This window comes from Microtus pennsylvanicus, chromosome 15 (genome assembly GCF_037038515.1).
Source record: "Microtus pennsylvanicus isolate mMicPen1 chromosome 15, mMicPen1.hap1, whole genome shotgun sequence".
Taxonomy (NCBI): domain Eukaryota; kingdom Metazoa; phylum Chordata; class Mammalia; order Rodentia; family Cricetidae; genus Microtus; species Microtus pennsylvanicus.
The window spans coordinates 9,461,773-9,474,799 of NC_134593.1; the positions used below are offsets into that span (position 1 = coordinate 9,461,773).

At 45.3% G+C, this 13,027-nt stretch overlaps 1 protein-coding gene across 2 annotated transcripts in view; it reads left to right on the forward strand.

The window, feature by feature from the left end:
* Dlgap5 (DLG associated protein 5) overlaps window positions 1–12,592 on the forward strand; it is a 41,631-nt gene extending 29,039 nt beyond the window's left edge. For both annotated transcript variants that reach the window (XM_075949014.1, XM_075949015.1), the window contains 6 exons: window positions 2,679–2,898; window positions 5,094–5,277; window positions 7,014–7,074; window positions 8,283–8,508; window positions 9,654–9,700; window positions 12,359–12,592. In XM_075949014.1, the coding sequence (XP_075805129.1) occupies window positions 2,679–2,898; window positions 5,094–5,277; window positions 7,014–7,074; window positions 8,283–8,508; window positions 9,654–9,700; window positions 12,359–12,499 (879 nt within the window). In that variant the 3' untranslated portion in view covers window positions 12,500–12,592. The remainder of the gene's footprint in view (window positions 1–2,678; window positions 2,899–5,093; window positions 5,278–7,013; window positions 7,075–8,282; window positions 8,509–9,653; window positions 9,701–12,358) is intronic.
* The last annotated feature ends 435 nt before the right edge of the window (window positions 12,593–13,027 follow it).

Sequence of the window (13,027 nt, forward strand, 5' to 3'; positions counted from 1 at the left end):
AAAGCTGTAAATAATCCATGTTTTGTAAATTCCAAGTGGTTCCATTAAGCTTCATAGCAGTCCATTTAGAGGGTGCTGTATCCTCAGTTTACGGCTGAGAAATTCAAGACTCTGAAAGAGTAAATCATTTGCCCAAGGTAGTGTTGGGTCACTCCAGGCTTTGGTGTTCCCAATTCATGCATTTATTGGGCAGACCACACCTCCTCACTGTCTACACGCTTTTTGTGTGACAGACTGTAGACTGATAAGATTTTATGTATTTCTTCATTATGCTAATAAGGTTTTCTATTTTTCCTGTAAAACATGCTTTGTTAATCTAATAAGAGTCCAGTTAGCGGGTTAAGAGCACGTGCTGCTCTTTCTTGCACACACATAGGGTAGCTCACAATGGCCTATAATTGCAGCTCCAGGGGGCTCTGGGGACAGCTGCACCCATATGCACAGTCTCACACAGACACACACATGTATACATACTTTAAGGTCTTTTCTAAATCCATTTTTCTTGTGCTTCTTATGGACATTTGTCGTACTTGTCAGTTTTCTTCATGCTATTGGAAGGACACTTAGTCTATAAACTTGGGTTGATACTTTATAGTTTGTTATGCAAGCAAAACTTCTGAATTCTGTCTTAGCAGCACAACATGTTAAAGAATTAAAAGAAACTAATATTTCCTTGCAATGAAATCTCACTGCAAGGATCGAGGGAATGAGTAGATGGCTGGAAATTTGTAAATCTACATAATAAAGGAGAATATTTATTAAAGGTCCTAGTATAACTATAAATGTTTTTTGAGATGGGTTTCACTATATATCCCAGTCTGAACTCAAGCATGGAATTCTCCTGTCTCAGCTTCCAAGATGCTGGGATTATAGACTTGCACTGCTGCTCCTGACAGCCTGTGGGTATTTCTTATTGAATGTTTAGATCTGAAAATACTATATCACATAAGAGGTGCAATTCTGCCTCTGATCACCAGATGTCTCTCTCTGTCTACTTTGTTTTCGGCTACAGTTTGGTTGGTTGGGGAGACCTTTATATTCCTGGGACCATCTCAGGGCAGTATATAGCCTATGCAAGTGCCTTATGTCTGCGCTATACACCAAGCCCTGTTAGTCAAATAAAACTAATCTTTTACCTGTACTGTGATGGCACACCTTTCACTCTTACGCATTTCCCTTCCAGTTTGTCTATTCCTCCCTCTTTAAATGTGTTCAAGGTCTAACCTTGATTACACTGAAACCAAGCAGCTTACCTAGTGAATCACCTTATTGTGGGTCCCACCCCCTTCTCAGCTCTTGTCAGTCACAGAGTTTCCTGAAAAGCATGCATGCTGTTTGTTCGCAGATTTCTATCCGGCTGCGTGGTTTACCACTCTCTGCCTTCAGAGAAGTTATCAAGAGTTTTTAGCCCATTAGTGGCTAAAGTTATTAGATGCATGGCTTATACAATTTAACCTTCTTTGTTACTGTCTACATCCTCTTTCTTAAATTGTAAGTTTATTTACCACTGTCCACTCTGTGTGTGTTTACGTATGTGGGTTCTCAGTCAGAAGCAGGTGTGGTGTCCTGGAGCTAGAGTTACAGACGCTAATAGCAGCCCCGAGTTGGTGCTGGGACCCAGACTCAGTCCTCTGAAATAGTCGTGAGCTCTCCTTCATGCTGTGCCATCTCTCCAGCCCCATTCCTGTGCCTCTTAACCTGCTCTGGGTCTCCCAAATCTGTTTTGGTCAAGCTCAAATTCTGCACATCATTGTCTCCGTATCTTTAGTAAACCATTCCCGGGAACTGTTTTCTTGTCTCAGAAGAATGGCATTTCCGTGCCACTGGGTGTCTGTCCTGTAGCTCTGGGTTTTACTGAAACCCACACTGGGTAATCCTCTTCCTTTAGGATTAGAGAGAGAGGGATCTGGGTGTGGGCTTATGAAACCCCAAAACCCCTACCCCCAGTGAACACCTCCTCCAACAAAGTCACCCCAACTAATATCTCCTTATTCTGCCCATATAGCTCCACTAACTGGGGACCCACCATTCAAACGTATAAGCTGATGGTCATTTTCATTCAGACCACCACAGCACACAAGGTTGGTGTGGTGGTGCCAGTCTTTAATCTCAGCTGGTCCTGAGGGTGGAGTGGGTGTGCACTCAAGACCAGCTGGCACAACTTAGTGAGACCCTGTCTCAAGATGAGTTATAAGGACTAATGACTTATGTCAGTGGTAGCAAGATTTCCTGCTGTGTACAGGGCTCTGGGTTCTTTCCTCAGTACCAACGGAACAGAAGAGGACGGTAATGTTCAAGGAGGGTGTCTTAGGTAGGGTTCTCTTGCTGTGAAGGGACACCATGACCATGGCAACTCTTATAAGGGAAAAACATTTAGTTGGGGTGGCTTACATCATGGTGAAGCATGGTGGCGATCAGACAGGCATGGTGCTGGTGAAGGAGCTCAGAGACACCGGGTATGGCTTGAGCATTTAAGACCTCAAAGCCTACCCCGACAATGACACATTTCCTCTACGAAGACCATACGCACTCCAACAAAGCCACACCTCCTAATAGCCAGTCCCTGTGAGATTATGGGGTCAGTTACATCCAACCACAGATGGTATCAGCCCTCACCAAAGGAAGAGGAAAGGGGTGGAAATGTCACCTTTAATTAATTTGTGCTATTTCCCCTGCAGAAAAAGATTGTGCCTGGTCAAGCAAACAGAACAAAGCAGGATGATGCAGGAAGACTGGCCGCTAGAAACCGCCTTGCTGCCATAAAGAACGCGATGAAAGCGAGGCTGAAGCAGGAAGAGCATGCGCCGGTGGCAGCCGTGGAGACACCAAAGGAAGTCGACAAAATAGTGTTTGATGCTGGGTTTTTCAGAATTGAGAGTCCTGTTAAATCGTTTTCAGGTTTGTGTTTTTGCAGAAACTTAAGAGAAATATTTGGGCCAAATGAGGGCTGTGTAGAGGATAAAATCATTTTCCCGTGAACATATGAAGGTGCACCGATTCCTAGAAGACAGGCTGTGCTAGCAAGCCACACGCAAACCACACTCTGCGAGGGGTGGGCAGATAGGCTTGGGCATGATCCGTCTTTTAAGGTCAGGCTTGTGTTTCCAAGGATTCCATAGCTGCTACTTGTTGAAATAGGAGCAGCGGGGCTGCGTCCCGGCATCCTGCCGCCCCCATGGCTAGCTTTACCCGAAATAATTACATGGAAACTGTATTCTTTTAAACACTGCTTGGCCCATTTCTATCTAGCCTCTTCTAGGCTAGCTCTCGCACCTGGACTAGCCCATTTCTAATAATCTGCTGTAGCCCACGAGCTGGCTTACCAGGAATGATCTTAACCTCCATCTGTCTGGAGTGTGAGAATCATGGCTATTCTCTGACTCAGCTTCTTTCTCCCAGCCTTCTGTTCTGTTTTTCTCCACCCACCTAAGGGTGGGCCTATCAAATGGGCCTAGCAGTTTCTTTATTGCTTAACCAATGAAATCAACAGTGTTATATGACACTCCCACATCAGCTACTGGCATGTAGTCCCAGTCTGTAAGGTTCCATGACAAGTGAGATTAGAACGAAGATGCAAGAGGAACTGGACCTGCTCTTTACCCTCCTCAGCTGTGCAGCTGACTGCAGCCTCTGCACAGGAGGGACGGGAAAGAGCTGAGCAACTGTGGAAACCTGTACATCACTGCATCTTTTGAGTCTCAGGATCAGACTGAGCTTTGCACGCATGCATACACTAGGCAAGTGCTTGTCCATTGAGCAATGGCCTCCCTTTTTGAAATTCTCTCTTTTGAGATGAGGTCTGGTTATGTTTCCCAGCTATCCTTGACCTCATGCAGGCCTGGATCTTACTCCAATCCTCCTGCCGTAGCCTCTGGGGAGGCTGGGGCGTCAGGGAGCAATAGCTCCCACTTCACATCACTTTATTCAAACGTTTCTCTGCGTGCTGCTTGCCACACGTCCTGCTAGGACTATATGATTCTGGCACCCACCACCTAAGTGCCGTGCAGAGGAGATCTGAGGGTCTCAACAGTTTATTTGTCAATATCCCTTTGTTTCCATGGACTAGCCCAGTTTTTGGCTGTATCTGGTAACTACAGCAGGATACAACCCATGTCTCAACTTTTCCAGGAAATACTTTGCTGTACAAGAAACATCAAAGGAATTTGTTATAATTATTCTTCAAACTGAGGTTTTGGTGTTTTTGTTTGCTTGTTTGTTTTGGCTTTTAAGACAGGGTTTCTCTGTATAGCCTTGGGTGTCCTAAAACTCTTCGGCTATAGATCAGGCTGGCCTCGAATTTGCTGAGATCCATCTGCCTCTGCCTCCAAGTACTGGGAATAAAGGCGTGTACTACTATGCCTGCCAGGTTGAGATTCTTGACCCAAGTGTTCATTTGTTAGACATTGGTAAGAAGTAGCTCACTTGCTGATTTCATTATACCTTTTAAAATATTTTTTAGTGTGTGCGTGTGTGTTTAAAATTTATTTCTTGTATACACACACCAGATATCATTATAGATGGTGAGCCGCTATGTGATTGTTAGGAATTACACGCAGAACCTCTAGAAGAGCAGCCAGTGCTCTTAACCTCTGAGCCATCTCTCCAGGCCCTTCTAAAATATTCTTAATATAGTCTCTAATTGTCAGAGACGGACCTATTTTTTATTTTTTAAGTTTTAGTGTTTTGTGTATATGGATGTTTTGCCTGCTCATTTATCTGCACCATGTGTGTCCCTGCTGCCTGCAGAAGCCAGACGAAGGCGCCAGATCCCCAGGATCTGGAGTTATAGCTGCTGTGAAGCACCAGGAGGAGCTGGGAATCAAACCTGAACCCTCCAGAAGAGCAGCCAGTCTTCTTAACTGCTGAGTCACCCTCCAGCCACAGAGTCGAAAGAACAATGCTGTAACATAGGCATGAGATATCAGAGGGAAGCGTTGTCTGATGTGACAATTCTCTTCTTCAAAGAAAGCCCCTGGCACCTGACTAACAAATGTTGACAAGAGGAGGCCTAGTTAGCAGGATTTGCATTGCCTTTCTGAACAAAAAAATGAAAGAAAGGATTTTTGCTATGGAAGTTATTTTGTCTTTTCTAGCACTTTCTTCTGAGCGTCGTTCTCAGAGATTTGGAGCAGTCATACCTGTCAGCAGAGTCATGCCTGAGAGCGGGGCTGCAGGGGACCTTCAGAGACAAAGGAGATCGCTGGAGAATCCTGACCCTCAGAGCAGCACGCGTGAAGGGGTCGATAAGACATTGTTTTCAGACACCCTTGAAAGCAGGTATTTTTCTTTAATGTACATTACACGTTTAACGATACTGATATTAACTTATCATTTCACATGGTCAGGCTGGTAAAATGTGACAGACATGTTTCCAATTAAATTTTGCATATGACCTGAAATATGTAGGCAAGATTTGCTCTTTTCTAACTGAGGAGACAGGCTTAAGGTTTCCAGTTGGAAGCAAGTGTGGTGGAGGTGATCCTGGCCACCCAGGAGGCTGAGGTGAGGGGTGATTTCAGAGAGTCTGAGACCAGCCCCAGTGACGCTGATGTCTTCAACAAAAGAACGCAGGTCGGTACCCTGGAGAGGAAGCAGTGTGATGTCCTCCGGTGCTTAGCAGGCATGGCTGGCCTGTGAAACTGAGCCTCACTCCCCTCGGCTCCAGAGCAGGCGCACCCAGACACGCGCTGCTCCTGCAGTGCTTCAGAGGCACACACCTTTAGGCCGGCCTGTACAGGAAGTGCCCAGCGTGGGCGGACTAGCAATCACTAGGTTATTGACTGGTGTCCTCCCTTACAGCAGCCATGTCAGGTATTGAGTGAGGAAAGGTAAATGGCGTCCTAATGAAGTTCAACTGGGTCCATTCTGCACGTATCCACTCTCCACAAATGCATTAAAATAAGCTAACTGTCCTTTTCAGTGGTTCCTAATGCACAGGCGTCTGATAGAGGGAAGGGAGTTTGAACAAGTAGGAAATAAAATTGTAAAATAAGAATCTGGAGCCAGCAAGATGACTCGGTGGGTAAAGGTGCTTGATTTGCAAGCTGCCTGGCCTGAGTTCAATCCCTACAAACAACATAAAGGAGGAGGAGAGAGCTCCCTACCCCTACGGTCACTCTGACCTTCACACACACATAGTGGGCTTTTTTTTTTAATGTTCAGTTGCAAATGTCTTTCAAGACGGCATCTTAAAAATAAGCAACTTTGCAGGAAGTTGTTCTTTAAGATTCATTTTTATGCCAGGTGGTGGTGACACATGCCCTTAATCCCAGCACTCAGGAGTCAGAGGCAGACAGATCTCTGAGTTCTGAGTTCAAGGCCAGCCTGGTCTACAGAGCAAGTTCCAAGACAGCCAGGGCTACACAGAGAAATGCTGTCTTGAAAATTTAAAAAAAAAGGATTCATTTTTATTTGTGTGTGTATGTGTTGTGTGTATACGCGTGCATGCGTGCTGTGTGTGTGGGTACCCAGAGCTCAGAAGAGGATTTTAGGTTTGCTAGACCCTGAGTTACAAGCAGCTGTGAGCTGACCAACACAGGAGCCAAACTCCCATCCTCTGTAAGAACAGCAAACTCTATCTCTAGAAGAGAATATTTTTAAAGCAAACTTTGAAAAGATTGAAATTAACATTATGTTTAGTCATGTTGAATGTGTAGATTCTTGCATACATGCTGTGGCATGGTGTGTGGACCAGAGGACAGCTTCTCGGGGATCAGTTTTCTCCTCCTAACATGTTCCGGGGGTTAACCTCAGGTCATCAGGCTTGGTGGCAGGGAACCGTCTTGTGGGTCCCCAAAGAGATTATGAAAGATAACTCTTCTTAGGTTTTTTTGTTTGTTTGTTTTTTAATCAACGTACAAAAGAATGAGTTTTGTTATGCCATTCCCCTGGGCCAGGCTCTACCTCTGACCTCATTGTGCAAGCTAGCACCCTCTGTGAAGGGTGGACTCAAAGCCCACGTGGAACGACTGTGATGTGCTTAGCGATTGGTGTCTAACCACTGTTTGTTCCAGGTCCAGCAGAGCAGACGACACTTGGTGTCCTGGAGAGCAAGAGTCAAGTGCCCTGGACCATGTAAGTCCTATTACAAGGTGGCGGTAGGTAGCCAAGGGTGTTAGCTGTTTATACCAGACAGAAAGAAAGAGAAAATAACAAAACTTGCATTTGGCAGCCTAAGTGAATCATGCAAAGTCGCATTATTCTCATTTGAATGGCCTGTGGGTTGCTGGAAACAGCTCTCTTTGTCTGCTTCAGACCACATCAAGACGGCTCTGGAGCCAGTGCACTCGAGCAAGGATAGCCGTCTTTGGCCTCTTTTTAAATTGTTTTTTAATTTCTTTGTGAGTGAGTGTTTTGCCTACATATGTATATCTATGCATTGTGTGCGTGTAGTGCCTGTGGGTTCAGAAGTGGGTGTCAGATCTCCTGGATGTGGAATTACAGAAGGTTGTGAGCTTCCATGTGGGTCCCGGGAGTCAACCCGGGGACCTTCGGGAGAGCAGCCAGCGCTATTAGCCTTTGAGCCATCTCTGGCCCTGGCTTCTATTTTTTGAACCAAACTGGATGACGTATCTTTTCGTATCTGTGTGTTATGTCTGCCTTCTTTTACTGAATAGACCTAGCAGGTTTGAGCTGGAACCCTCTTGCCCCAGCGTCCAGAGTAGCACTGTAGTCTGGTGCCCTCAGGCCCAGTTTGCTCTTATAATTTACTTTCTCTTTCTTCACAAAAAGTTTGCCAATCTTTGAGCTGATACAGGTGTTTGCTGAGAAGCTTATCCTCTTTCCTGTTATATCTTTGTGTTGTGGAACAAGACAGCAGAATTCATAGTGTTCTTTAATTTTTGTGGGTTTGTTGTTGTTGCTGTTGTGTGCAGACTGGGTTTCTCTGCATAGCCCAGGCTGGCCTGGAACTCACAGAGGTCCATCAGCCTCTGCCTCCCAAAGTTCTTGGATTAAAGGAATACGTCACCACTTCCCAGCATTCTTTTTTTCCCCCAAATTTATTTGTTAATTTCATTTTGCATTCCATCTACAGTTCTCCCCCCGCCAACCTGACATTCTTTACACTTTTTTATTTTGGGGGTGTTGGTTTAAGACAGGGTTTCTCTGTCGCCCTGGCTGTCCTGGAACTCACTCTGCCTCTGCCTCCCAAGTGCTGGCACTAAGCATGCACCACCACCACCTGGCTTCTGTTTTTCTTATATTTCATAGCAGTATGGCTTTTTTTAAAAAATTTGTTCCATTTATGGGTAATTGGAATCTTTGCCTGCTTTTACCTCCAGGTTGTAAATAAGATAAATGTAGAAATGGATTGTTTCCCCGCTGAGGTGATGAATTTGCCTCTTCCTGCCGGTCAAGTGGCCGGTGATGCCAAGCAGAGAGAAGTGCAGTCTGATGTGGAAGGCATGGAGCTACAGTCTCCCTCCCAAGATGTGCTGATGAGTGACCCTGAGAAGAGCTCCCCCTCACCAAACGCCTCCCAGGAAGACTCCAGAGTATGCCAGTCAGGTAAAGTCTCAGACGCAGTGCAGCCTAGGTGGAACCTAAGTTAGAGGAAGGCGCGATGGTCGTGGGATTCTGAGAACAGTTTCTCGTGACGAAGGTGAAGAAGGAGGCTCACTGTAACTGTCACAGAAGAAGCTAGCTTCAGAATACTGGATGGGGGGCCATCCTAGCCAAAGAGAAGCAGACAGGATTACGCCTAGTTCAGGACCAGCCTGTCTTACCTATGGTGTTCCAGGCTAGCAAGCGCAATACAGTGAGACGCTGTCTCAAAACAGCAGCACCAAGGAGCACCATGCTTCTAACCCGAGACTTGAGAGACAAGTGCTGGTTCACACTGGAGATGGGGCGTTTGGCGATAGATGTGTTTGCTGGTCCACACTGGAGATGGGGGCGTCTGGCGATAGACGTGTTTGGGAGCCCTCAGTGAGAAAAACTCCTTCGGTTCTCTTCTTCAGCCCGTATCCCCAAAACTGTCTTCAGAATATTCCGTTTTTCCTCTCTCATGTCTGTTTTCTATCTACCGTGTTGTGATTCTTCTGTAAAAGGGACTGGGCCTCACATTTGTGTTACAGTATATGGGCCTACTCTCCTCCGCTGTTCCCAGTCTGCCCGAGACCTAGTAAAGTACACTGTGCAGACATCTCCTGTCTTTACCTGGACCTCTCTTGTGTGAGACAGGACCTCATGTAGCTAGATCCTGAGTGCTGGATTGATCCTGAGTGCTGGATTGGAGGTGTGTACCTACACTGGCCTCCGTCTGTTCTCAGCAGCATCTTGTGGGTACCTTTATGCTACAGACAAGTTTGGTGCTTTCTTATTAAGGACCTTTATACTTTTTTTGTTTTGTTTTGCTTTTTGAGACAGGGTTTCTCTATGTAGCCCTGGTTGTCTCTGTAGACCAGGCTGGCCTCGAACTCACAGAAACCCACCTGTTTCCGCCTTCTAAGTGCTGGGATTAGAGGTGTGTGCCACCACTGCCTGGCGACCCTTATAAAGTAAGGATCTGACCTAGCAATCTAATTGTGTTAAAACCACGTGACACAGGCAGGCATGGCTTTGTGTTCTCATCTGATGATGGTTTTCCCTGTCCATCTCTAACTCCCTTAACCAAAAGAATACTCTAAAAATTATTGTTCCTTGTTTTTCAGAACCATTACATAGACAGCTCAATTGTGAACCCCAACTTCTTGATCCAGTAAGTTTTTATCTTAATTTGGGAAGTTTCTGTATATTTTAGATTTATGCAATTGTAAAGTTTTCTTGGCTTTATCTTGTTTCCAGTTGCTGTGGGTGCGAGCATGCCGCAGCATGCGTATTGGAGGGCGGAGGGCAACTTTGGGAAGTGCGCTCTCTCCTTCTGTTGGGGGCTCCAGGGATGGAATTCCAGGTGTCACCCACCTCTCACCCACCCTGGTTTTGTTTGCTTTCAGAATAGGGTCTTGTTCTGAAGACCACGCTAGCCTCTGACTCTCCCTTTCTGGTACTGAGATGACAATTTCTTGTATAAAATGAAAGTTGCTCACTTTTCAACTTGGCTGCAAGGTTTAAATGTGTGTCATGTGATTCCCTATGTACATCATCTGCTGTTCTAAAGTGGGAGCGGGCGCAGCTTAAGTGGTTGCTCTCTCCCGTAGCATCTGGGTTCGGGTCCCAGCACCCACATGGCAGCACAAGGCTGCCCGTAACTCCAGGCCCCGAGGGTCCACCTCCCTCTCCGGCCTTTGTGGGCAAAACTCCCGTACACATAAAGTACACAGCTGCTTACATTTTAATTGAGAGAAGGCTTCCGCGTACATTCTAATAATCTAAAACACTGACATGCATTCTGCTATTCGAATATGATAGGGCAAATTGCCTGAAAGCTTACCTAGTGTCTGGTTTAGATTCTGCCAGATGTTTCTAAGTGATTCAAGCTTTTATAATAAAGGATGAAAGAAGAGCCAAGTGGTGGTGCCTCGCACCTTTAATCCCAGTGCTCAGGAGGCAAAGACAGGCGGATCTCTGTGTTTGAAGCTAGCCTGGTCTACAGATTGAGTTCCAGGATAGTGGGGACTACATGGACAAACTCTGTCTTAAAACCCATAAGATGCGGCTACTACTTCTAAAAAGCACGGAGGTGGTGGGCGGTCCCATCTCAGCCCTCCGTGGCCATGTTCTTCAGCCCTGAGACTACTACAGTTGTACTCCGCTGTGTTATTGTGAGTTCAGCTTTTACTCTTGGTAATCTCTTACTTGTAAATTACCAAGTGTTAGTTAGCCCCGCTGAAGTCTTCCTGTAAAAGTTCTTTTCTCTTGTATTAATTTAACATAGAGCTATGTACTTTATGTGTTTAACGTGGGTTTATAGGCATATATGTATATGTGTGTGTGTGTGTGTGTGTATTTAGTCTCTCACTAAGAGTACAATATGGACTCATTCTTTCTGAAATCCACCATCTTTTCAGAAATCTGATTTTGTAGTTATAAACTGTCCACTTTCTGCCTGATGCTCACTGGTATTGATGGTATTGGCGTGGTCAGCAAAGTTGTCTTTCTGTTGAGTGGACAGTGACCTTCAGCCTATCTCTGGACATTCTCAGTGATCTGGAATAGGACTTTGTCTCCTGTCTTTTATCTCATGAGTCTGATATAACTGTGGTAACATTGTTGGCTTACTGACACCAGCTGCTACCGTGAATCAGGAAATGACTTTGGTTTGCTAATCTTTGCTAATCTTTGGTTTGCTTATATTAGACTATAAGAAATTCACCGGGCTGGCAAGATGTGCCAAGCCTAACCATCCAGATTCAACCCTCAGAATTCACACTGGAAGGAGTAAACCAATTCCTGCAAGTTGTTCCGTGACTTCCCTGCCCTTGTACACACTCACTAAATAAATGTAAAGGCCAAGCCGGGAATCCACTACAGCAAATGTAGGGTTAAATAGCAGCTGATACGTGTGTCCTCTAGCCGGGGATTCCTAAGGCACCTTTGTCTTGACTTCGGACCTGTGTCTCTGGAGCACAGCTGTATCACTGTCATTCTCGATCTCAGCAGCAGGCCTGACATTACCCTCCTCTTGGGTCTCATCTGTTTGGTTCTGGGTGTGTAAGCAGATCTGGAAGTTATTCTGGTTTGACATCTGTAATATAATTAGAGTGCTCTGTAGCTCTGTGTCGTTTCATTGAATCTTAGTAGTTATACTTTTCCTATGATTTCTTTTTCCATTTCCATAAATATTAAACATTAGGTACTTAAATCTAGCAGTCTATTTAGGCCCAAATTAGTACTTGCCAAATAGTATCCTTTGAAACTCAAGTAGGGCTTGATTGGGGCAATTATAAAGATCCCAATAGGGCCACACTGTGGTGGAAGACCCGTTAATGGCTACATGGTTTAGGGTTTGTGGAACCTGCATGAGTATCTTTTTGCTTTGTTTTATCGAGGCAAGGTTTCTCTGTAGCTTTGGAGCCTGTCCTGGAAACTAGCTCTTGTAGACCTGGCTGGCCTCAAACTCTTAGAGATCCGCCTGCTTCTGCCTCCCGAATGCTGGGATTAAAGGCATGTGCTACCACCGCCCAGCGGTATAGCACTCAGGAGGCAGAGACCTATGGATCTGAGTTCAAGGCCAGCCTGGTCTACAGAGTGAGTTCCAGGACAGCCAGGACTGCGCAGAGAAATCTTGGGTCAAAAACAGAACAATTTGTTTTTTTTTTTAAGATTGCTTTCCATTAGGTCTTAGGCTTTTATAATTTTATTGTTGCTTTGGGAAACCTGCTTATTCCTTAGCACTGACTTAACTGGCAGTGTGGAAAGTTTATTTGGGGCAACTCTTGATGGTGAATTCAATGACTTCTCTCTTTTTGTTCTTCAGCCAGCCCTAAGCAACGCCAGTCCCTGCACACAGGTGGAGTCCAGACAGCAAGGCCGTGCCAGACACATTTCCTTTGGGGGTGACCTCATCGTCTTCTCGCCTGTGAGACTCCGCAGTCAGGAGCACCAGGAGGGTTTTTAACTTAGAAATAATTCCAGACATTTTTTTTCCGTATCATTACTTCTGACACATTGTTAAATTGTTGGAAATTTTTAAAATATGCTTTAGTATTCACTTCTCTTTGCCGTATTTATGTTGTGTTACATAATCTTTTAATGCCCAGTATTCATAAAGACACTTTGGTGATGCTGTACAAACTGTAGGTTTGTAAAATACTAACGTGAAGCAAATCTCTACATCTGTGTCCTCATCTTATCCTGCTCATTTGAGCAGATAACTTGGCTTTCTTTCCTTCATTCCGTTAGCAGAAGTTTTCTGGATTGAGAAGTCCATTTATTCCAGATCAGTCCCTGCTCCCTCTAGAAACTGTCTCCTTAGCAGAGCCAGCACCTTGGGAAGAGAAATGCAAGTCCAAGGCCTGAATGGGCTGCTCAGCTATTCTCTCTGGAGAAAAGGGGAGGGGTGGTGCTGGAGAGATGGCTTAGAGTGAAAGGCATGGACTACTCTTGCAGAGGACCTGTGTCTGGTTCCCAGCACCCTAGACAGGCA